General features: G+C 46.7%; 1 protein-coding gene across 3 annotated transcripts in view; it reads right to left on the reverse strand.

Annotated features, from left to right (window-relative positions):
- Positions 1-25,504, reverse strand: part of ARHGEF6 (Rac/Cdc42 guanine nucleotide exchange factor 6) — a 1,071,863-nt gene that overhangs the window by 696,606 nt on the left and 349,753 nt on the right. For all 3 annotated transcript variants that reach the window (XM_078688613.1, XM_078688614.1, XM_078688615.1), the window contains one exon: positions 13,849-13,933. In XM_078688613.1, coding sequence (XP_078544739.1) covers positions 13,849-13,933 — 85 coding nt within the window. The remainder of the gene's footprint in view (positions 1-13,848; positions 13,934-25,504) is intronic.

Raw genomic sequence — 25,504 nt, forward strand, 5'->3', positions numbered from 1 at the left:
GGATATGGTGCATCCGTTTCAAGGATAATCTTCATAAATAACTGCCTCAAACAAGGATGCGTCTCAGCACGATACTTTTTCAATCTGTAACTGGCACAGCTGTTTTCATTACTCAAAAATGTCAACTCGATTTTAGGCCCTATCACATACTGTACGCTAACAATGTTGTCTTGTTTAACCACTCAACAGGTACATATGCAGAAAAACATGGGCTCAAATTCAATCTTAGTAACTCAAAGACCATGCAAGTTAACAGAGGAAGATGTTCACATTCTGCTTGGACAGCTCAGCCTCGGAGCATGACACAGAATACAAGCACTTAGGCGTGATCTTTGATTCAAGTGTTACTTTCGACAAACAGTGCAGCTCGATACAAAGGAAAAACAACACCCTTGCAAATGTTTTCTGCTCCTTAAGGAACTCTTTAAAAGTTCTGTTTCTCCAACCGCTCCCACATGTGATGGCTGCCAAACATGTCCTTCCATAACATATGGTGCGGAGGCCCTCTGAGGGAAAGCGCGATTAAAAATAGACAAAGCCATAATTGGCACTGATCGGCGAGTGTTTAATCTCCCACATCATGCCTCTCCAGCTCAAATACGCCTCTAGTTAGGCCTTTGGTGACAGAATGTAAACAGCCTCGGTGCATTCTTAAAAACCTGCTACAAGTGGAATTAAAAACCTGCTACAAGGGGGGCGGGGGGTCTTTTGGGTTTTGTTCTTCCAGTTTTGTTCTCTTACATTGCCTATCATTTGCCCTCTTGGTATCATACCGCTACTTTGGTATATCCATCTCACCTTCTATTCAATTCACAGAGAAGACACGCTTGTCTGTCTCGCTCGCTTTGTATGCCTGATATATTTACATTGTAGCGCGATGCCTATTTTTGCTCTCAAAATTAATAAAACACATTTGAAACTAAAAACCTGCTACAACTTGAAAAAGGAGCCAACTTCCTCACTCAGCTGAATCATGTGGAAAGCCATCTCTGGCCCAGGAAACATCCAGGCACATGACTATTTAGATCAAAATTAACAACGCTTTAGGCAGCGACTCTTTGGACCTTAACTCTTACCCAGCCATCTTTCAACAGAACCATAAATTCAACAGAGAAGACGCTCTCCTCTCTTGACAATAAAGCGCTGCTATCATAAAGGTCACATGCCTGAATCCGAAAGCCCAAACTGTAGATTGTGGAACTGTTAGTCTAAAGGCAAAATTGGGACTGTTGAATTATCGATAAGGCAGCTTCTTCACACGCTGCATGCAATCTCCAGGCCTGGAGAAGGAATGTCAGCGAGACCGCTTGCCGGCTCTGCCACTACCCAACCATAAATATTTGTCATATCTGCACTTGCCCCATCCGAGAAGAGAGGGTTCTTGAAACAGCACTTTATAACAACCGTAACTCGCACATGTAGGAAGGTCATTATATCCTGACTTCAAGAAGATCTAATGCTCTGGGAAATTCCTAAAATGTATGATCCTTGCAGAATCAAAATTAACCTTGCTGGCATCACAGAATAGGGGTACCCGATAACTGTGCCATGACCCCGCTGGCACCGCAGAGCAGGCACATCAAGTAACTGTCCACCTTTGCCGTATTCCGAGTGCATAACAGCTCTGGGCCATTTATGAGGGTGGTTTCGTTTTCTCTTCTTTTTTCATGCCTTTCCTCGCCAACTAGCAACGTTCATTATTCAACAAACTACCTGTAGTCACGGTCCAACAGCTCTCATGTGTTTAACTTCTAATTTTATAACATGCATGATGCACTTTTGGTCGTCTCTGAGACCTTTTAATGATCAGCTGTCCTGTTCTTGCCCCTGCACCAGCCCTATTTCTACTCATTTTAAAATATGCAACCAGACCCACTTAGGTATTCCGCCCCCAACAAAAAAGAACGAGGTGCAACATCGTGCGAGGTGAATAACTTCTGGTTGGTGAGTGGGGGGTTAATACCAAACGCTGTGTAAATGGAAACGAGCGGAGAGAAAAATAAATTCCAGGAAGCAATCCGCTCTTCAGCTTTCCTGCTGAGCTTTGTAAACGGACGCTTAAATTGTGGAGCGTGAACACCGGTTTGCGTGATCAAGATGAAACAAGATGAAATAATCTCGTGGTATTCGAACAATGCAGCGGAGGCCTTTAATCTGCCGAACACTGGAAACCTGTATTGGAGGCTGCTTCTCCATCTCCCTCACCATCAGGAACCCGAACCAACCTAAAAACAAGCGCACTGAAACTGAAAGCGATCGCATTGTAAAAAGCCCGCGAGTGGTGCACGTGCGCCACTGCGAGCATATGTCTTCAATTATCGCGGCCGTGTCTGGCCGCGATAATTGAAGACATATGGGCTTTGGTGCGCATTACAGACACCAATAGGCCATAGGCAGAGCTACGCGACCGCCTATGGCCTTTTGCTTGTTCTGTTAAAAAACAGTACGCACGCAAACCCCAATCAAAATGGACCTTGGAAATGCACACGCACGAGCGTGTGGAATTTCCAGGCCCATTTTTAAACCCCATACAAAAGGGCTTTTCGCTACGCGAGCCCTAATAAACCAGTGTTAATATAAGAAAGCAACTTTAACATGTTCGTGCTAAAACCAATATCCTCCTTTTAACAGGTCTCTCTTACCGATTTCGAGCTCTAACAGTGCGCTAAGGTACTGGCTCCAGTGTTGGTAAACATAAGAGTCAAGTTTCTGCCGTGTAAAAACTAGTGGCTTCATGACTTCCTGAGTTAGAAGAACCTCGTAACGACACGGTTCTGCAATAACGGGGACAAAAACCTTCTGTGTCATCCTTAGTCTATAGCAAACGTGCCTGCAAAATCCAAATAAACACGCTGTCCACGCCGACTCACCTAACGGTTGCCTCAATCTATCCGTCTCTTCCGGGTGCATAGAACACAACAATACCGACCGCAGTCACATGACTAGCTTAAACGATCCGGGTATTTCTACCCTGCTCAGTGTCTCTCAAAACTTTATTGAAAAAACGGGAACCAACCTGTATACACCAGTCTCGCTAAGGGCCATTAGGTGTAATACCTCAGTGAATACAAAACGATAATGCTAACTACCAGTAAACTGCACTTTTGTATTTCTAAAAAGTAATACAATGTATTACTGTTTTATGGTTTAAATCTTTTATGGAGTTTTCACAAGAGACAAAACAACATGACCTAACTGTGTCAAGCATGTGTAGCGCAGTAAGCTTCAATGCAATAATAATAAGTATACTCGGTGCTAGAGGAAGCAATTCGGCGTTGTAGGTCACAGATAACACCCCCCAACAAAACAACAGGTCCCTCCCCCCTCCCCGCCCCCTTTGTCCACAAAGCAAAAGGATAACCCCGTTATGAAAAGGAAAGTCAATGAGTGAGAGTAACATCAGCGCGTGGCTTCAGTTTGCGCTTGGGCGCCTTCTGATCCGGGATTGGGGTGTCCGCCAATCGGAGAAGGCGTAGGTATCGGGGGCAACTCAGTTCACGGAACTCCCCTGTGAGGAGAGTCAAGAATGGCCTCCACAACTCCGGGAATTCATCTTCCCGACCAGCAAGTACCAGGGATAGCTTCTCCATTCCAAGCACCATCCATAGCCTGTGTAACCAGCCTGTATGTGGGGGGGGGGCTGTGGTGTCCTCCACTGTGCTAAGATGTTTTGTGTGGCTGCCCCTAATGCAATAGCGATCAGGCGGCCCCTCCGTGACTTCAAGGGATACATCAGGGCATTCGGCAATCCCAGCAGGATGTAAGCAGGGAATCGGGGAAGTTGGGTGTCTAAGTGTGAATCTATGTCATCCAATATCGTGCCCCAGTACCCCTGTAGGTGGTCGCAGCTCCAGAGCAGATGTTCCAGTGTGCCCAACTCCCCACACCCTCTCCAGCAGCGAACGCTGATGCGAGGGTCAAACCGATGCAAGCACTTAGGCGTGTGATACAAGTAGGTGGCCACTTTAGTCAGGGTTTCGGTCAGTCCAGCATGATATGCCCAACTTAGTAGTACCGAGTTTGGTCCGCATTGAAGGCATGGGGCGAAAAATAATTCCAAATGAGTCCAATGATTATGCCAGAGGTTGAGTGGTCCTGTCCTCCCTAAGGGGTAAGCTACATCGAAACTGGGAGTTGGATTTGGAAAACAACCTACCTCTGGGTGATCTCTGTCGGCTATCCACAAACTCCAGGGCGGGAATAGCTAGTTTGTGTCAGTGGCCCAGAGTAAGCCTATCTAGAGTTGACATTTTCTGGGGGCATTTATGAGGACAAAAAAAAAAAAAGTCCAGCATGATATGCGGAATGACGTGCTCTGTGATAGACACTGCCCCATTCTTTAAGCGTGAGGGCCCTCCCCAGTTCCCGCTCCCACCGGCATCTGCCTGCGTTGTATGTGTAAGTGCTCGAGAGGAAGAGGTGTTGATACAGGTCTGAGATTAATTTCTTCTCGGAAGTGCGGGTGATTAGCCATTTCTCGTAGGGAGTTAGATGTCGTTTTTGCTCCAGGTCGAACCTCAGGGTGGAGTGCCCAATGACGCACCTGTATATAGGATAGCCTGCTATCCTCCGGGATGCCATAGTCCTCCATCTGTGGAAAGGAGAGGATACCATTCAAATTAAAAAGATGTCCCAGGGCCTTGCACGGGGACTGTCGCCAGGCCTCAAAAGCCTTAGGGTCCAGTCCCGGGGTGAAGTCGGGGATAGCAAATAGCGGTGTTAGAGGGGAGGGGAACGATGTCAACTCGTGTTTGATGGCGACCCGATCTCACACCTTTATAACCGTGCCTGTGATCTGGGACGCGTAGAGGTTAGGCGGCCGATGGCGCCTGGGGAGAAAAGGGATCCCATGGAGGGGCATGCCCGCTACTGCCTGGTCCTGGAAGAGCCAAGTCTTTCCGGATTCCAGTTGATACCACTCCACCAAGATTCGGAGTTGTGTTGCGTTAAAATAAAGTTGGAGATCCGGTACGCCCACGCCGCCGTGGTCAGGAGGGAGAACTGCGATATCATGTTTAAAGCGTGGGCGGCGTCCCTGCCAAATGAAGTGTGCCAGATCGGACCGTGTTTGTTGGATCCAGCCCTTCGGTGGCCGTAGGGGAAGGGTCTGGAACAGATAAATTATCTGTGGCAGAAGGGTCATTTTCGTGGCAGCTGTCCTCCCAAGCCATGAGAGAGAGTGGCTCTTCCATCGCCTGAGTTCTTCGCGGAGCTGCGTGCGAAGTCTGGTATAATTCGCCTCAATGGTAGCTGGAATGGTGGGGCCCAGAAGGACTCCTAGGTCCGTGGTGCAGGACCATTGCACATCATGTTCCCCTTGAACCTCTCCCAGCATCTCCGGTGGCAGGGATACATTAAGGGCAATCGATTTGTCAGTATTGATCTTGAAACCGGAAGCGAGTGCAAAGTTATGGAGTTCAATAAAAAGCGCACGAAGTGATTGGACCGGTTCGGTGAGAGAAAGTAATACATCATCCGTGTAGAGGCTGATTTTGTGTGTGGCACATCCGAACGGAATGCCCTTGATAAGGGCGTGCTGCCTGACTCGCTGCGCCAGCGGTTCCATATAGAGGGCGAATAAGATAGGGGAGAGGGGGCTTCCTTGTCGGGTCCCCCTGCCAATTGGGAAGCGAGAGGAAGTGTGGCCGTTGACGCGTACAGTGGCAGTAGGCTGCCTGTAGCAGTTTAAGATACAAGTACAGAGGACATCCCCCAGGCCGAAGTGACGCAGAACTTGTTCCAGATAGGGCCAGTGCACCCTATCAAAAGCCTTTTCGGCGCCGATAGTGAGGAGCATGCAATCTGGCCTCATACGTGAACCCGCTTCAATGAGGTGGAGGACCCTCCTAGTGTTGTCACTAGTTTGCTGCTGCGGTATGAAGCCCGCCTGATCCGGCTCCACCAGTTGTTGCATGTAAGGTGCAAGCCGGCTCACCAGAATTCCGGTGTACAGTTTGAAATCAATGTTTAATAGCGAGATCGGCCGATATGAACTATAGCGGGCCCTATCCCTACCAGGTTTCGGTATGACCGACATGGCGGCTTCTAGAAGGTCGCGCAAGGCTGGGCAAAGGAATTAAAAAGATCACGCAGGAGGGTTGCCACCTGATGACAGAACGTTTTGTAAAAGATCGCGGGGTACCCATCGGGTCCGGGGGACTTCCGAAGCTTCAAGCGTGAGATCGCCGACACAACCTCCTCCAAGCCTATGGGTCAACTAAGAAACTCCGCCTGTGCCTGGATCAGGGACGGGAGACGCGCCCCGTGCAAGTAAGACTGACCGGCCTGCCGGTCGAGAGTGTCGCTGGCGTAGAGGGATTTATAGAACGACCTGAAGGTCTAAGCTATCACAGCGTCGTCCGAGACTACATCGCCCTGCTCCGTCCGTATGGCCTGTACCCCCTGCCTCTGGTGTTGTTCATGCAGCTTGTTCACCAGTAGTGGTCCGCACCGGTCTCCCCCTGCATAATAGGCGTGCCGGAGACGGAGGGCAGCGTCCTGATCTAACGCGGCTAACATCTTCCGCTCGGCGCATAATTGACGCCAAGCCTGCGCCGCCCCCGTGCGCTGGTGCATTTGCTCCAGCTCCGTCGCGCTATTTCGGCCATTTTCTGCGCTCGGTCGCGATTGTTGGCCGTGGCGATGGAAATAAATTCGCCTCGTAGGACCGCTTTTAAGGGCAGCCCATTGAGTGGCCCGCGTCGGTCGGTGTTGTTGTTGTGTGTCTGGAAGTTTGTAATGGCGGTTTTAATTCGGTCTACTGTCGATGGGGTGTGGAGAACGTTCTCCCTAAGTCGCCAGTGTCGTTGTGGGGTTGTTGCGGCTGGGAAGAGGATGTGGCTGCCACCGGGGAGTGGTCCGACAGTGAGGCTGGCAAGATTCCCACTTTCCGCGCTCACGGTACCATCGCAGAGGTGCAGAGGAAGTAGTCGAGCCTGGCGTAGGACTTATGGGCCCCGGAATGGTAAGTGTATGCAGTGCTACGTGGGTGTATGTGTCGCCACAGATCCATGGGGCCTAGATCTCGAAGGTGTGCATGTCCAGACTTGGAGAGGGCCCCCGCCTGGCCTGACCTTTGGCAGGAGCGGTCAGCTATGTTATGGAAACAAGGTTGAGGTCGCCCCCAAGCAGTAGGTGTCGTTCAGTGTTGGCTGTGGCAGCCGCTAACGCTGTCTGGAGAAAAGTTTCCTGTCCCTCGTTGGGCGCGTAAATCGAGCCCACCAGTAATGTCAGTCCCGCTATCAGGAAGCGATACACCAAAAGTCGCCCTTTTATCTCCGCCTCTCGCTGTAGGACTCTGCCTGTGAAAGATTTGGATACCAGTATTGCCACCCCAGCCACTTTTTTGGAACAGGACAAGAAGAGTTGCGTGGGAAAGGCCCATGTTCTAAGTCGGTGCTCGTCTTTGGGCAACTAGTGAGTCTCCTGAAGGAGGCAAATGTCAGCCGAGGAGTGTTCCAAAAGGGAGAGGACCGCTCGGCGCTTAATTGGGTTGTTGAGCCCTCTCACATCAAGGGAAAGGACTTTAAGGTTGTAGAGTGCCATAGCCCGTCACGTTGGACTCCAGAGCTCTGTGTAGCGTGTGGGAAAGAAAACAAAAAAGGGGAAAAAAGTGGACAAAGGGAAGCCCCACCCCTCCAAAACAACCCTCCTAACATCCCCCCTCTCTGAACTGCCGCATCCCCCCCTCCCCCAGAACCCCCAACTCCAACTCCCCCCTCCCTCCACCCCCCTGTGATACCCCAACTAGTGAACATAGTCCCAGTCCTGCCTCCCTGCAGTGCAGGTCTGTGGTTTATTACCTGTGCGGACGTCCAGCCACATCGCTCCCCGTGGTGACCCCTCCCTCCCCCCCCCGGACCTGCGGAATAACTGATGCTGATGGTTTCTCCCCCCGGAGGCAAATCAGTCTGCAAGAGCGGTGTCCTTGCCCACCTCTTGGATGGCGTTGTCCATCTCTGTCTTGATGGTGTGCGCATCAGGCCTTGAACTTGCTCCCGACGACCGTCGCCGAACAATTTGCTGCCAGCCATCCCTAGACGGCCGCCCAGATGGCTTCGGTGATGCGCCCTCTTCAATCTGGTTGATGCCCAACAGGGCGCATGTTTCCTGAAGGGAGCGGAGATGATGCAGGGCGCCGTTCCACCAGAAGATCAGGCGGAAGGGGTGTCCCCAGGCGTATAGTGTCTCTTTGCTCCTCAGAAACTCTGTCGCCACCTTGAAGGCCTTACGTTTTTGGAGTGTGATTGCTGACAAGTCCTGGAAGAGGGCCACCGGGTGGCCCCGAAACCGCAGGGGCTGCTGTCGCCGTGCCTCCCTGAGGATGCGCTCTTTGAGAGGGTAGTCCGATAGGAAGGCCAGGATGTCCGGAGGTAGCGCTGATGTCCGGAGGTAGCGCTGATGTCCGCCGCATTAATCCCACTCTGTGAGCTCTGTCTATTCTGATTGCAAAGTCCGCAGATTCGCACAGGATGTCTTGGAATAGGGCTTGTAGGTACCCTGTGATGTCTGTGCCCTCTTCTTTAGGTGGAACGCCTCGGACCCGGATGTTGTTCCGCCGGGACCTATTTTCCAAATCCTCGGCGTGGGCCTGGAGGTCGACTTGTTGTTCCTTCAGCCGTACTACCTCTTGCTGTAGCTGTTCCACTTCCTCGTCCCTTGCGTGTCCCGCCTCTTCCATGGTGGATACCCTTTCGCCAACGCCATCAACTTCTCTCCTGATCTCTCGGACTTCCACTGCGACCTCTTGCTTCAAAGTATGGAAGTCCTCTCTAAGCGAATTGAACAGAGTCTTCAGGAAGGATTTGGTGATGGGTACTTCCCCTTCGTTTGCCTCTTGGTGGGGCTTTGGTGCGCCCGGGGATGATTGTCTCTTATCCCCCTTCAACTGTCCTTTGCCCAGCATTTCGGGGAGGGTGCGTTCTCCCTTTTTCCCCTTTTGGCCCGCCATCGTGTGTCTTGTGGTGGGGGTTATGGCCCTGCAACCCTCTCAGCTCGGCCCGGGTTCCTCTCTTCTGCGTCCCTGTCTTGCTCGCCCGCCCCAGCTCCTGGGGGGAGGGGGGATGGGACAACGCTGAACCCCTCTCCAGGCGGCTCACTCGGTCTGTGCGATGTGGATACAGCCCAAACAGCGATGGCCCCCGGGTGCACTGACCCCTGCTCTGCTCCGGTCGGGTAGGCATGCGAGGGTTGGCTGCTTTATGAAGGATCTCTCTTACCTCGCCTCTCTTGTGTCTGCGGGGTGGCTGCAGGGGCTTTCACGTGAGTCCGGGCGGCCGGTGATGCGCACACCACTCGCCTTTCGGGCCCCTGGTATCTTCTCCGGATCCTGGTGCCACCAGCTCAGTAGGACAGCCTCATGTAGCAGCAGAGAGGACAGGCGATCGTGCGGTTGGCCCCCGGCTCTGATACGGGTGCTATGGAGGCGGTGCATTCCGACCGTGCCCAAGGCTGTGCTCCGGGCCCCCAGCCTGGCAACTCCCCCAAGGCCGTCTGCAGCTCCGGTGGTGGGTGTGGAGCCGTTCCGTCTCTCCTTAGTGGTCGCAGTAGCCCCCGCCGGGCGACTCGTGCTCTGAGGCCGCAGTGCAGGCCCACACGGGTATCCCGGCCTCAATTTCTCCAGAAAGAAAACACACACCCCGCAACACTGCATACAAAAGCATGTGCAAATGCTGGAATTGTGGTCAGTGTAGCAATGTAATGACAGGCAACACATTCGCACACCCAAAGACAGGACGGAATATAACATTGAGGCATACGTATGAATGGAACACTGCTAGCGTGATATACACCATCCGGTGCCCATGTGGATTAGTTTACGTTGGGAGGACCTGTAGAAAAGTGAAGACTCGTATCATAGCGCACAAAAGCACAATTCGAAATAAAAATCTCACGTCAAGCTTAGCCACACATTGGGTACAGGCATCACATAATATCCCGCAAATTAGATTCACAATACTAGAAAAGGTGGATGACATAATGGGTTAAGATTACCAGACTTTGTTGTCTCGCAGAGAGACTTTTTGGATTAAATATCTTTGTACCATCAGTCCAGGGGTCTGAATGACCAGTATGAAATGTTGTGTTTCCTTTAATGTTGTGTTCCCAAGAGCATATGTATTCAATGTGCAGAGGTTACATATGAGTGTAAACAGGCTATGTAACACAGTCACTCTTCCCTTTAATGTTGTGTTCCTTTGAGTATATGCATTCAATGTGGAGAGGTCACACATGAGTGTATACAGACTATGTAACACTGTTACTTCTTCTTTGTACAGGATTTGCACATGATTACACTTTACCATTTATAATGTTTTCTATTTTTTCCTCACTCTCCTTCAACCTTTTTTGCGCTGTTTCACTAATTTTTGGATGTGCCGCTTTAATTGGTTTCTTAAAACAGCAATACATTGGATTAATTTTTAGAAATACAAACGCGCGGTTTACTGTTTGTTAGCATTATCTTTTTGTCTTCACTGAGGTTTTACACCTAAGAACCCTTAGCGAGACTGGTGTATGCGGGTTGGATCCTTTCTTTTCAATAAAGTTTTGTTAAACACTGAGCAGGGAAAGAAATACGAGGGTCGTTTAAACTAGTCATGTGACTACAGGTGGTATTGTTGTGTTCTATGCACACGGAAGAGACGGATAGATTGAGGCAACCGTTAGGTGAGTCGGCGTGGACAGCGTGTTTACTGGGATTTTGCAAGCATGTTTGCTATAGACGAAGGGTGACTCACAGAATGTTTTTGTCCCCGTTATTGCAGAACCGTGTAGTTACGAGGTTGTTTCGCTCTAACTCAGGAAGTCGTGAAGCCGCTGGTTTTTATACGGCAGAAACTTGACTCTCATGTTTACCATCACTGGAGCCAGTACCTTACTTAGCACAATGTTGGAGCTCGGAATCGGTAAGAGAGACCTGTTAATAGGAGGATATTGGTTTTAGCACAAACATGTTAAAGTTGCTTTCTTATAATAACACTGGTTTATTTGTTTAAGAATACACTTGCAGAAGCTCGCGTTTGTGAGTATTTCTCATAACTTTGGTCACTATTGAACCGGTAGACATTCAGGCACATAGCATAACTTATGAACATATACAGGTATTCAAACTCTCTAGTATGCACAGAAGTTATGGTTTCTCTCTCACGCGTTTGGTTTCGCTATTAAGCACAAACACCTTTAAACATTTTTCTTTCAAGTGCAAATCCTACTAATACAAATGTAATTCAGCACCTGACACTTGATCAGGACTAAGCATGGTACCCGTGTTGTGTTTTTATTGTAGTGTCCACCAGAAGGAAAAAAATCAGCAAATGTGCGAGATATATGAGAAGTGTGGCTCACTGGTTAGAAGCGGCAGACCCTGAAGCAGAGGTCGGCCCGGGACCAGGGTTCAATTCCCGACGCGGCAGGGTCTTGGGTCAATGTCCGCGGACTCGATAATTCTCGCTTAGGTGCCTATGCTAACCATGGGTCCCACTCTGCAACTCTGGGCAATAGCTTGCTTAATCTCCACAACGGCCCTAGCAACGCCGGGGATGCCTGGCTTCACCTTGGGGTGCCCTCTCACAGGGAAAGCCAGGACGGGTTCCCCAGCGGTATACAGCGCCAGGACACCACGTAACGAGGTAACAGTGCGCTTTACAAGTATACATACATTACATTACATTACATATATAAATTTGAAAATGTAACCACTGAAGAAGGGTTTTTCCAAACCCGAAATGCATTGGGCATTTTCTGTTTCAACCCCTTGTTTTAATCTTTAAACAATATTCAAACAAAATGTATCTCGTGTAAAAAGAACACTGTAACAGTAACTAGAGTGTGTTGAAAACTGCTAGTTATTTACCTTTTGTGTTAAGAACTTTGGTTTATAAAAATGTTTTTGCATACAATTAGACTTGGATCAAACATTGTAATACTGTTGGTGTTGAGTGATAAAAAAAACATTTACGCATCATTATAATTTTGAAGTTACGAAACCTTAGGGACTTAGACAGAGTGTCTTGCAGACCTGGGTGTTCCCAGACCTCAACAAGTGCGATTTTTAAGGTGGGGGGTTTGGGCTGTACCCCGAGTAAGGCAGCTCTCCAACTGTTTCACAGCAACTTAAAACTGAAAAACTTTTTAGTTTATTTCAGGTGTGCAGGTCTACATATTTACAGAACGTTTTACACCCAAAACATCCCCACTGAAGCTAGACCACTGCCCATCCTACCTGCCTGGTAGTTCTTCCTCGTAACTCAGGCCTTTGGCCATGTAAAACACAACTGCCTTGAGTACCTGCCCTGGGATCACTTCTTCCAAATGCATTTACACTGCATGCACTCATATTCATCTCAGCTACAAGAAGCTTTGATGGTAAAGTTGTCAAATCCTCGCATGACAAGTAATTTTATTAAGTAATTGATGGCCTCATGTACTAAGCCCGAGTCGCAAATAGGGAAGAGTGCACCGGTAATTAATTACTATGGTGAACCTAGTCAGATCCAAGCCATGGGTTAGGCTTGGCTCCAAGAGTCCTTGCACAGGCGGAGCCATAAAACCCTTTGGCATGTATATCATTCAACAAACAATCTAAAATATCACTCAATCTCTACAAAATTCAAAAACATTTATTTCTTTAACATGCTGAAGCATTTTACCTTAGTTCATCTCTGTTAGGGCTCCTGTTAGGGCTCCCTGTTTTCTGTTTTTATTTATTTTTACAGACAAATACAGACAGAAATCATTGTGCTTCCTGGCTGTATTTATTTCTAACATCAGGAAAATACAGATAATTTGGCTTCTTTAGAGTGGCACTCCATGTTGAGATTAAAGACTTTCAGGCCAATTGCTAAACATATTGGAAGCATGGCCAATAGCTGTACATAGCAGCTTGGGCAGTTAAAAAGCTCATTGAGATTTGCTTAAATTCCTGCTTGTCACAACATGTCTTTGAAAAATTCACATTATAGCACAATGTGGGTTTATTATTATATTATCTATAGCTGTGTGATTTGCTAAAACCTAACAGGCATAAAAGTATGAGTGCGCGTTTATCCATTAAATAAATGCGGAAATATACAAGTTATCTCTTCATCTGTTCACAAAACAAAAATATGGATAAATACCAATAAGATGGCCGAACAAATAAATATGGATAAATACACACGAAAATGCTAAAAAAATAAATATCATAAAACCGGGAGCCCTAATCACATTATATCACTACATAGACAAACATTTATTAAAAGGGATAGTTTTTAGAAACATTTTTGGCTCACCACCCAAAGACAATGCCATTAGTGAACTAAGAGCCAAGTCAGTAGTCATGTAAACACTAAATGTGACCTAGATTCTTATTATAGATGGAGTAACATTATAGTTTCTTAACTCGACCATAAGGGTTGCTTCTACAGCACACTTCGTGTACTCAAGTATTTGAAAGTGCACTCATATGTGATAATACGTATTGCTGAACTCTTGGAACTAAAATATTTTTCCAGGGCCACACAATTAGGACAGGGAGGGAAGCCGGTACTGGTTCTAGGTTATCTCATTTAACATTTTCAAATTCAGCCAACGGATGGATATCTTTGTCTGCCTCTCTCTCCCCACCGTTTTTCGTTCTTGGCTCATAACCACCAAGTAAAAAATGCATGTATTCGGAGGGTGTCACACCCCAAACACCCCCTCTGAAGCTATGCCACTGGGCATTTTTAGATTGGTATATAGAATGCAAAATAAATAACACAGTATCACACATCAGTAAATATTCCTGAAAGCTAAAACATATTACACTTACAAAAACATAAGCAAATTCATTAATGATCAAAGCAACACAAAGCTAAATGTTTTTACCTTCCGTAGCTTTGTTGACCGCTGTTAGAGTATTAAGAACCCTGGTGAAATTGTTGCCTGTATACAGATCGTGGGCATCAAAGGTCTGAGGAAAAGAAACCTTAATTCAGTTGAACACAATGCATTTCATGAAGTTGTTTCTATTTATATACACACACAGGTAAATGCAAAATACAATATAAAGATTGGATGGCAACTATTACAGACTGTTGTGAAAAGTGTGTGCTGGGCTGCGTATAGTCTGTCAAATAAGCTATAGCAACACAAGAACTATCAGAGAATGTAAGAATAATTTGTCTCAAACTCTTGAACATGGTGTCAGATATATACATAGGGATAGTCATAGGGACAGTCCATATTAAAATAAGTATTGCCACAGTGGGTTGCTATTGCCATGCATCTTCTTGATGGGATTGAAACGGCTGTGCCTAGCCGTGGAGGAAACCCACCGTGTCATCACGGACCCCTGTGACGCCAAAGCGACGTAAGCTTAGTGGGCCAGGTGCTCGAACATGGTTGCAGTGAAGTGCAGCATTTCTAGAAGCAGCATGGCAATAGCAACCCACTGTGGTGATACTTATTTTAATATGGACTGTATCCCGCGCCAGCTCACTGTAGTTTTATTTGTGCCTAACTACAGATTCCAGAAGGCCATGCAAGCGGCCACACCCACTGAGGACTGGATATCGTTTATCAAGAGTCACGGCACCTGTGGCAGCGTGATATTAGGAAATTGAGCCTCTGAAGAAATGAGAGAATCATGAAACGCGTCAGGCTCTTAACCCCACTGCTTTCCTGTGACCTCTGTGTGCTGCAGCAATCGTGAATAAAGTGATATATGTTGTAGGGGAAGCTTGATTGTCCACAATCAATAAAGGTATAAATAAAAGATATTTATTATCTTGTACAGAGATAAGCTGGTGTCCCTTTCCAAGCTAGCAGGCAACTGCCCTTCCAAGCTAGGACAAAGAACACCCCTACAATACAGTTCTAAATAGAATGACAGACTTAAAGGGAGAGCACCAATTCAGAATACAACATATCCTCTTCCCTTCATTCCGTAAAGTAAAGTAAGATAAAAAAAAAACAACAAAATGAAAAGGAACAATAGAGACATTAAAAAAAAACAATTAAACATCACCACAATAATAATCTTGAAGATAAGAAGGTGGTCTTCTGCTCCTTCTGTTTGAAAAAACAAATTTGTTTCCATTACTCGTGCTTCTATCAATTACATCCATTCCCCTCACACTGGAACCCCCACAATCTCCAACCACATGTCTTTTGTACAATGCTACCCTTCTGATATTCCAATGTTCACCATTGTCCAGAGTTACAAACCTATTATGAACTGACTTTACTCTGAAAGGTCCCCTAAATTTTGACAAGCCACCCGTAATTCTTTCAGGTTTCACGTTTACTAAGTCATTCACTTTTATAGTGTTCCCTCCCTCTTGGGCTACAACATCGCTAGACTTTGTACTCTCTTCCATACTCGCCAAGTTAAAGCACTCCTTCATCCAGGCAGGCAATAACTTGGTACTTGCCGAACGCCCTCTCATCACATTAAATGGAATTTTCCCAGTCACATGACTCTCAGTGGTGCGGTACGCCCACACTAAATCATCAACCATATTCCTGACCACACCGCCACTGCTAATAGCCATCTAAATCGCCCCCTTCACCATCCTGTTCGTTCTCTCAACCATTCCGTTCCCCTGTGGGTTGTATAAAGATGTTCTGATGTGTACAATCCCACAATCACTCAAAAACCTCACCATCTCATCAGAGGTTAACTGAGTCCCATTATTGGTTACCAATTTAATCGGATAACCCTCCTCTCTGAATATCTCCTTCAACAAAATAATGTAGACCTTGTTGTTATCTCTCTGCAAAACTTCACAATCAGCCATTTAGAAGTTACATCCACTGACACCAATGCAAATTTCAACTCACTACTCAGGCCATTAAACGGCCCAATAAAGTCCATGCACACAGAGTGCCAAGGGGATTTTGGATCAACAATAGAGCCATGAGAAGCTTGACTGCCAACCTTCAGCCTTTTCTCAGATTCTAAACAATCCACACATCTCTCGACCCAATCAGAAACATTAGTATCGGTAGCTGGCCACCAAAAATATTCTCTCAACCATGTCTTGGTAAGAGATTGACCTAAATGGCCTTCGTGCGCCAATTTGAATAGCAAAATTCTTAAATCATTAGGTGGAATGAATTTCTCACCTTTCATCACAATATTCCCATCTTTGTCCAAAACTGATAACTCATCTAAAACCTTCCCAAACGGTCTAACTGCAACTTCCAGAGTGCTTTCACGCCTTGGACCCTTAACTATCAAATCTTTAACTTTATGTAATACCTCATCTTTTAAAGAAATCAAAAAAGGGAGTGAAGAGGTGGTGCTTGATGGCACCAAGGTGGGCACGTCCTCCTCTTCTGAAAGTACAGTTCCCAAGGGCAGGAAGACCCCAATGATGAAGCATGACACCAAGGGCCCTTTTGGTGTGTGAGGGGTATTTTAACACACATTGTGTATTCCATGAACATCAGGATACACACTAACTCTACGTGAGGTGGACCTTGTTGATAAACTATACCTCATATTTTGCCATACCCTCATTCCACTGTTCTCTACTAATTGCTCCCGAGCAAAATTCCACTACATCTCCAACCGAGCCCTCATACAAAAATGACTCTACTCCAGATTGATCCACCTCATTCCAAGGCAACGGAAGTCTAGACAACCCATCAGCTTGATTATTCTTCCAGCCCGGGATATAATCAACCCTATATAGAAATTCCTGTAGCCTCGCTGCCAATCTTGCCAACCTCGCCGATCTTTTGCCTGCACCACCCGGTGACAATATCTTAACAATAATAATAATAATAATAATAATAAAAGCATCTTATATAGCGCCTGGTTACACTAGGAAACAGTGTGTCCCCAGTGTGTTGGAGACTGATCATAAACCAGGGGTTTATGATCAGTCTCCAACCTGAAATGCTTCCCCCATAGATACATTCTAAAGTATTCACATCCCCAAGCTGCTGCGAGTGCCTCCCTCTCAATAATGGAATAATTCCTCTCAGAACTAGTGGGGGATCTAGATGCAAAAGCCACCGTTTTGGTACCAGTGACATGCACTTGTGCAAGTACTGCACCCAAACCTACCGCACTCGCGTCCACAGTCAAAATAGACTCTAAAGCTGTATCAAAAGGTGTTAAAATCCCTGCTCCACAAATCTCCTTCTTTATTCCTAGAAACACACTCTCTTCCTCTTCACCCCACCTAAACCTACAACCTTTCCTGAGTAACAAGCTTATCTTTTCCGTCTTGTCTGCAAAATTACGCACAAATTTCACGTAATATTCAATAAGACCAAGAAAAGATCTCAACTGGTCTCTGTCAACTGGTGATGGTGCTTTACGTATAGACTTCAACAAATCACGCTTAGACTTAACTCCCTCAGCCGACAAGGTGAAACCCAAATAATCTACTTCTTCCACTGCAAACTTACATTTCTCCTTCTTCAAAGTCAAACCAGCATACTCCATTTTCTCTAACACTTCCTTCAGAATCAAATCATGTTCTTCTTTGTCTTTCCCAAATAACAATACATCATCCTGAAAGTAGACAACATTCCTTATCCCACCTAGAACTGACCCCATCATGCGCTGAAAGACCCCAGCAGCCGAAGCCAACCCGAATGGCATGCGAGTAAACTGAAAGACTCCCTCACTTGTAATAAATGCCGTCAATGGTTTAGATTCATCGTGAAGTTTGATTTGATGATACGCACTGCGTAAGTCTAATTTCGTGAAAATCCTTCCCCCTTTCAACAGCAAGACCAATTCGTTAATATTGGGAAGGGGAAAATTGTCTACAATAATATTCCTATTCAAACTGCGCAAATCAACACAGAATCTGTACTTGCCGTCCGATTTCGTCGTAATCACAACTGGCGAAATCCAGCTTGACGTCTCAATCTGCTCAATCACTCCTTGTTCTAACCTCTCGCTCATCAATTTCTTAACTTCTGCTCTGGCTATTATGGGAACCTTCCTGACTTCATGCTGCGCAGGGATTGCATCAGGCTTGAGCATAATCTTATGCGCATACCCCTTTAACTCCCCAATTTCCTTCTTAAACAATTCAGCCATTCCATCAACTATGGATTTTGTCATCACTTCATCCACAACCATGACTTGATCTTTTGCTCTTGGATTGATTATGATGTGTAAGTCGTACTGATGACCCCAACCTAAAATTGGCGGTTCCGACTGTGCCACATACACTTTCCCTTTAACAGATCTGTTCTTAAATATTATATCCGAAATCATATAACCAATCATGTCAATCTTCTCCCCTTGATATCCACTTGGATTAATATCCTTAGGATCCAATTCTACATTCGGCCAATTCTCTTTAAACAAACACTCAGGTATGATTGTCCAGAATGACCCTGAATCTACCATCAAGACAGTCTCTACACCATCAATGAAAAAAATTGCTTTTGGTCTGACCTTTCTACCCGACTCCTTATCAGATTCTTCATCAGACACACACAAAATTTTCTTTGCACCTTCATCTCCAGTACTCACACTAGCACACACCCTTTCCTCTTGAATCACAGCTACTTTCCCTTTACTACTAAATTTACACATCTTACTGAAATGACCTCACCTACCACACTTCCTGCATTCCTTATCTAAAGCAAAGCATTTCCGGTAATCTGCGGTATGATAAGTACTCCCGCATCTTGTGCACATTTTGTCTCTATTTCTATACTGATCTGATCCATATGAATTGAAATTGGACGTTCTTCCTACACCTTTCTCAGTCTTCTCATACCCTTTTTTACTACCAACCTCTGCAACACCTTCAACATGCTCCACACACGAAACTGACTCTTTCAAGTCCTCCTTACGTTCCATTTCTTTCATACAAGCACTCGACTCTTCCACAACTTTCGCAATCTCTGCTGCATCTTGTAATGACGGATTCTTCGCAGCCCACAATTTCTCCTGCATCTTCTTATTCTTGCACTGTTCTATGAGCTGGTCTCGTATCATCTCGTCTCTGATGTTTCCAAAATTGCACTTTAGGGACAACTCTCTCAGCCGTGTGACAAATTGGTCAACAGTCTCCTCCTGCTTCTGTGGTTGAGTATAAAACTTGTGTCTTGCCATCACAATATTCACTTCCTTTGAATATTGCTTCTTTAAACGTTCCTTAGCTTCTGTGTAAACATTAGAAATAACTGTTCCATCTGCATTAATACCTTGAGGTAAAAATGTAAATGCGTGCTGTCCTTCCTTCCCTAAAGTGCTTAATAACAAAGCTCTTTTCCTTATGGCACTGAAATCCTTGCCATCTACAGCTTCTATATAATTTTCGAAAATCTCAATCCATTCCTCCCATTCAATTGGAGGATCACCACTATCTTGTAAAAACGGTGGTGGTAACACTACATTATGATTTTTCATATTCCAAAGTTTACTCACTATTTTTTTAAATACTTCTGTTAGTCAATGTTCGAAATAAACAAAAACAGTAACTCAGCTTCGGCACTTCCAAATTCACTCTCCCACCTTTCTTAAGGAAGTTCGTTATACTCCTGTTTATTTAAAAAAAAAAAAAAAGATGTGACGATTTACCAATAATGTTCTTTGTTATTCCGATTCCGTTTGTTGTTATTCCGATTCCGTTTGTTGTTAATATGAGGCGTTTTCCTTTTAATAAGCAAACAAGTTGTGCACTTCGTCTTAATCACGAAGAAAATTACGTTGCTAGGTAACGCTAAGAAAGTATCCAAGATGGCTGCCACACGCTGGTACGTCACTACGTTAACTTTCCTTAATGAATTTTTTAGTCCTTCGACTATCTTGCCACCAAAAGCGTCACGTCATAAGCGGCCACAAATGCAAAGGCAGAATCCTCTTCTCGCGGCTCAAGACAGAATCTCCTGCTCACGCTGGCTTCAACGTTACTTGGTGAGTTTACTTATAAATATTCAAATGTCGCTTGCAGATTTTAAAGTAGTTGAGATACATCTAACTTTTTTTTTTTAAGTAAAAAGAATAAAACTCACACAACTCTTTAACGGTGCTTCATTCAGGTCCTTATCGATGTTTCCTTACTTCGTACTGTAAAGCGACTTTGAGATACTTTCCTTAACGTTGGAATAGTAATTAATTCTTTGATCTTTAACAATCCTTGCACCAAAATCAAATTGTTATTTCTTCTTCACGGATAAACACTCCGTACGGTTCCTTTTCTTCAAAAAGAGTAAACTTGCTTTTGACTAGATTCAAGTCTTAATCCTTCGAATTTTCCACGCGTGGTTCTCCACCAGCTAAATTCTTCTTCAATCTCTGTACTCCTGCTAGAGGTTCATCGCCATCTGTTGTAGGGGAAGCTTGATTGTCCACAATCAATAAAGGTATAAATAAAAGATATTTTTTATCTTGTACAGAGATAAGCTGGTGTCCCTTTCCAAGCTAGCAGGCAACTGCCCTTCCAAGCTAGGACAAAGAACACCCCTACAATACAGTTCTAAATAGAATGACAGACTTAAAGGGAGAGCACCAATTCAGAATACAACAATATACCATAATATGTTGAGGCACTTGGTGTGAATAACACCAAAGCTGAAATATTCTATTTGATATGTATCTCTACACCTAACAAGATACATCCTGATCAGCCTGAGACATAATCTCTGCCATAGATTGTGATTCCTCACATTTTTGTATGTATTGTCTGCAACTGTCGTTCTCTTTATTTAAAGTTGGGCACTACATGATGTACCAAGTGGTTCGAGAGTGGATGGCAATTCTCTTATCATTAGGTAAGACTAATTATGGATAACTAAGTTAATCTATGACTGTTTTTATATAACTTTTTTTTTTTTTTTAAACCTTTATTTAGCAATAAGGAAATACAATTACAGGCCTACAACCCCCTGGGCCGGCCAGTGACATATCAGAAAAGCAGTATAGCATTACACAGCTCATCAGCCGACAATCAAGGGCCCGGCAACAATGGTGCACTATATTGGTCAAATCTATAACGATAAGATACGAAAAGCTTTCATTTTTAAAAACAAAAACATCTAAGAAAAAGAAGAAAACAAGGCTGTATCCTAAATTGTTGTGTCTGTTCCATACGATACGGGGAGAGGCAATCAGAGGCATCATGGAAAGGCAGGAGGGCCTCCAGGAGATAAAGGAGGGGGCGGGGAGAGGGGGATCCAGAGCCAGAAACATATCAATAATGTGGTACAGGAGGGAGCCGAAACGTACAGTCAAGGGGAACAAGGAGTGTCAGGGGGATCAATAAAGGGGGGATCACATATCTCCCCACGGTATGAGTTCCATTGGTCCCATATCCTACCCCATTTTTTGGGCCTGCCACGGGAGACATAAACAATCTTCTCTCTGAACATGCACCAGTCCATATTTTCTTCCCATTTGGAGACTGATGGTGCCCTCGGAGAACCCCACAACTGTGCAATGTCCCTTTTCGCAACCATGTTTCCCAGCATAACCCACCGAGTCTGAGCAACGGTGCAATCATTCGGTTCCCATATATTCAATAGACAGCGCCTGGCTTCAGGTAGCAACTCAACATTCGTCACCCCACTCATCACCGCATGCACTCTAGTCCAGAAAGACACAACTTCCGGACATTCCCATACGATGTGGAGGAAGGTAGCAATCATACCACAGCCACGTCGACACAGTCCATCCTCAGAAAAACCCATTCGCATCAGCCGGGGACCCGTGACAGACTCGGTGCAGAATCTTCAGCTGAACGAGTCGCAAACGCGCCGGAATCGCAACCTCTTTGGGAGAGGATATCGCAGTCTGCCAATCCTCATCATCCAGTTCCAGCCCATCGTTAGTCCAGGCACCACGAAGCTGAACAAGCAAGTCCGATCGAGCATTGATAAGTTTTTTATAAATAAGGGAGATAGTGCTGTCCGGAATATGGTCGTCTAGCACCCTGTCTTCCAGGGGGGAGCTCTCCGGAATATCAGAACCGGCCGGAAAAACCGACCCAATGGCATGACGAACCTGGAGGTATCGAAAATATTCCGAGTCATTCAAACTGTATTCCTGTTTCAATTCAGCAAAGGTCTTTACTCTATCCTTAACCCAGAGGTCACCTACCTTGCTGATTCCGATGAAGTCCCACCTATCGAAACCCTTTGACGTCCACAATTCACCAAGTCTCTCCGCAGCAAAAAGAGGGGTCGCCCTGGTCAGCTTACCTACCCATCCAGTAGCCGCGGTCGCGCTGCCCCACACCCGCACAGCCACTTCAGTGGGTCCCGTCAAATTCTTCCTAGCGCCCCGAGAGTAGAGAGCCCTGTAGTAGTTTCCCCCGGGTAACAGCCACCGGTCCATCTCGAAGGCAGGATTCGGGACTGGACTGTACATGGCATGGTTCACAGCGCTCAGTTGAGATGCCCAGTAGTATCTTCTTATATCAGGTAACGCTATGCCCCCATCGTACCAGGGCAGCGTAAGCTTAGCCAACGCAATACGGGGTCGGCCGCCCAAACTAGCTTTCTCTGGAGGCACTCGATTTCGCGAAAGTAGCTAGCCGGCACTAGATCAAGTGCGTTTTGTACGGCATACAAAAAACGGGGGAGAGACATCATTTTAAACAGGGCCGCCCGTCCCAGGGGTGACAAGGGTAGACCACACCATGCAGTGACGTCCGACCGAAGCCGGGCGAGTGGAGGCAACAAGTTACGCTCATAGCGCAGCACCGGGTCAAGTGAAATATAGATCCCTAAATACTTAAAGCCATCACTAGAAACCGGGATCGGGCATACTCGGGGCAGAGAAAGAGGATCACCGGTCAGCGGGAAGATACATGACTTGGACCAATTGATAACCAACCCGGAGTTACGTCCAAAGGAACTCAAAATATCAAAGAGTACTCCCAGTGATTTACGGGGGGACGTCAGGTACAATAAAATATCATCGGCATACAATGATATACGATCATCGAAGTCGGGGGACCACCGAATACCCTTTAATGAAGGCTCCCAACGGAGCCAGGCGGCAAGTGGCTCGAGCGCAAGTGCGAACAATAGCGGTGACAAAGGACATACCTGCCTCGTGCCTCGTCCGAGAACAAAGGGCTCCGAGGCTCTACCATTAACCACAACCTGCGCCAACTGCTGCTCATACAGGAGTTTAACCCAAGCGATAAACTTTGGACCAAAACCGAATTTGGCAAGAGTAGCCCACAAATACGGCCACTCAACCGTATCAAAGGCCATCGAGGCATCGAGAGAAACCAAGATGGCCGGCTCGCTGAGAGACCCACCCTCGCGATGACGCCGTGAAGATGACGAAGATTTAGCGCAGTATTGCGTTGGGGGATAAAACCAGACTGATCAGGGTGAACCAACTCACTAATCACCGTGACCAGTCAGTTCGCCAAAAGTTTTGCCAGTATTTTGGGTTCAGCATTCAAAAGTGAGATCGGGCGATACGATGAACAGCGCTCGCGGGGTTTGCCATCCTTATGGATAACCACAATAGAGGCCAGCCTCTGGTCCCGTGGAAGAAATCCAAGGTCTCGCGATGCCGCAAACATACGAAGCAGATACGGCGCCATTTTATCCGGGCATAGCTTGTATAACTCAACCGGTATACCATTGGGACCAGAGGCCTTCCCCGAGCGAAGGGAGCGTATAGCGAGCGCAACCTCATCAATGGAAAAATCAGCCTCCATTAACACCCCATCCGACTCCGAGAGACTAGGCAACTCAAGATCACGAAGCAGCAAGTGTGAGTCCTCCTCCGGCATGCTCGAAACCGGCGCATACACAGCCCTCAACTATCCCAACCGGGTCCACCACTCGCGTTCCATCAACTTTCTCAACTACAGGCACAACACGATTCAGTCTGTCTCGCCTATCCAGCCAAGCAATCAACTTCCCCGCTTTATCACCCACATCATACAGACGCCCCTGCTGCACACGATTCATTGCCTCAGCCGAGTCATTCACCAAGGCCCTGTAATCAGATTGCTTAAGAGCCAAGACATGCAATTTCTCGGGCGTAACCCCAGTTTCCAACCGTTCCTCCAATACAGCAATCTCAGACTCCAAGCTCACCACCTCCCCATTCTTACGCCTCCTCTCGCCAGCAACCAAAGACAGGGTCTGACCACGGATCACAGTTTTATATGCCTCCCATAGGGAGACCGGGGAGGACACCGAACCCTCATTTTCAGTAAAATAAAAGTTCATACACTTGATCACCTCAGATCTGATGGTGGGGTTCTGAAAATGCCATGGATTGATCGGGGCAAGCCGACCCCCAGCCCCCAGATGTATATCGATGTGGAGCCATAGCGGGGAGTGATCCGAAATTCCTCTAGCCAAATGCTTGATTTCACGCACCGAGACCAACTGCACCACCGGCACGAGGATATAATCAATCCTCGAGAGACTTCCATGGGCTCCTGAGTGAAAAGTATACTGAAGCAGGCCAGGGTGCAGTTGTCTCTAACAATCCGCCAACCCAAAGGCATCCAAGAATATCCCCAACCATAGCTGCGATGTAGGGAGGAGCCTGGGGGTGCTACGATCACTCTCCCCATTCACCACGGAATTAAAGTCCCCACCCACCACTAGCAAGCCATCGGGCAAACCCAGAATTACCTCACCCAAGTCGGTGAAGTTAGTAGATTGCAGGCCAGGCGAAACATAAATAGACAGTATGGAAATCAACTTCCCTTCCCATCTCCCCATAATAGCTGCGTAACGGCCTCTATCGTCCAACACCGTGTCATCTATCTCCAGGGGAAGGGAGTTCCTAACCAAGATACCAACCCCCCTCAATCCAGAGGTGAAGCCGGAATGAGCCACCAGACGGTAACCTCGCCTGTTCAGTGCATGACATGTATTACCCACCAAGTGGGTCTCCTGGAGCAAGACCACATCTGGGGAACATCTCTTCAAGCATTGTAGTACAATCCCACGTTTTATCCTGTCCCCAAGACCATTAACATTCCAGCTCAACACCCTAAGTCCCCTACCCCCATCCCAGAAGAGAACGGACCGCTCTCCCCACCGCGAAACAGCCACATGATAGCAAATGTAAAACAAAGCACAGCCTAGAAACAAACAAAGAGAAAAGAGCCTCCCCACCACCCCCAGTGAACCCATCAAACTCAAACCCCCCTCCCTGCACCCCTGCGGTAGACCTAAAAGCCACCCCAACTTGCAGTGTGCCTGTCGCCCCATTAAACTAACCTACACAAAAGAGAGAAAAGTCCCCAGAGGAGGAAGATCCCCCGAACCCCCCACCACCCCCGGGCATTCACACCATAACAGAACATAGTCTCTGAGCCACTGCCACAGAATCAGGCTCGCCGACGTAGACTCACTGCTCCTGGTCCTCAAAACCTCCCTCAGCGCCTCTTGAGTTCTCCGGGACCTCATGGCGCATCGATAAAGTGTCCAACCAGTCACTAACCACCTCGGGCGGTCAAAGAAGAACGCACGCTCTTCATGCTCAATTCTCAGGCGGGCCGGGAAAAGCATAGCATATTTCAGTCCCAGTTCTCTGAGGCGCCTCTTCACGCCCGTGAAGCCCATTCGTTGT

This window comes from Lissotriton helveticus, chromosome 4_1, assembly GCF_964261635.1.
Source record: "Lissotriton helveticus chromosome 4_1, aLisHel1.1, whole genome shotgun sequence".
NCBI classification, from domain to species: domain Eukaryota; kingdom Metazoa; phylum Chordata; class Amphibia; order Caudata; family Salamandridae; genus Lissotriton; species Lissotriton helveticus.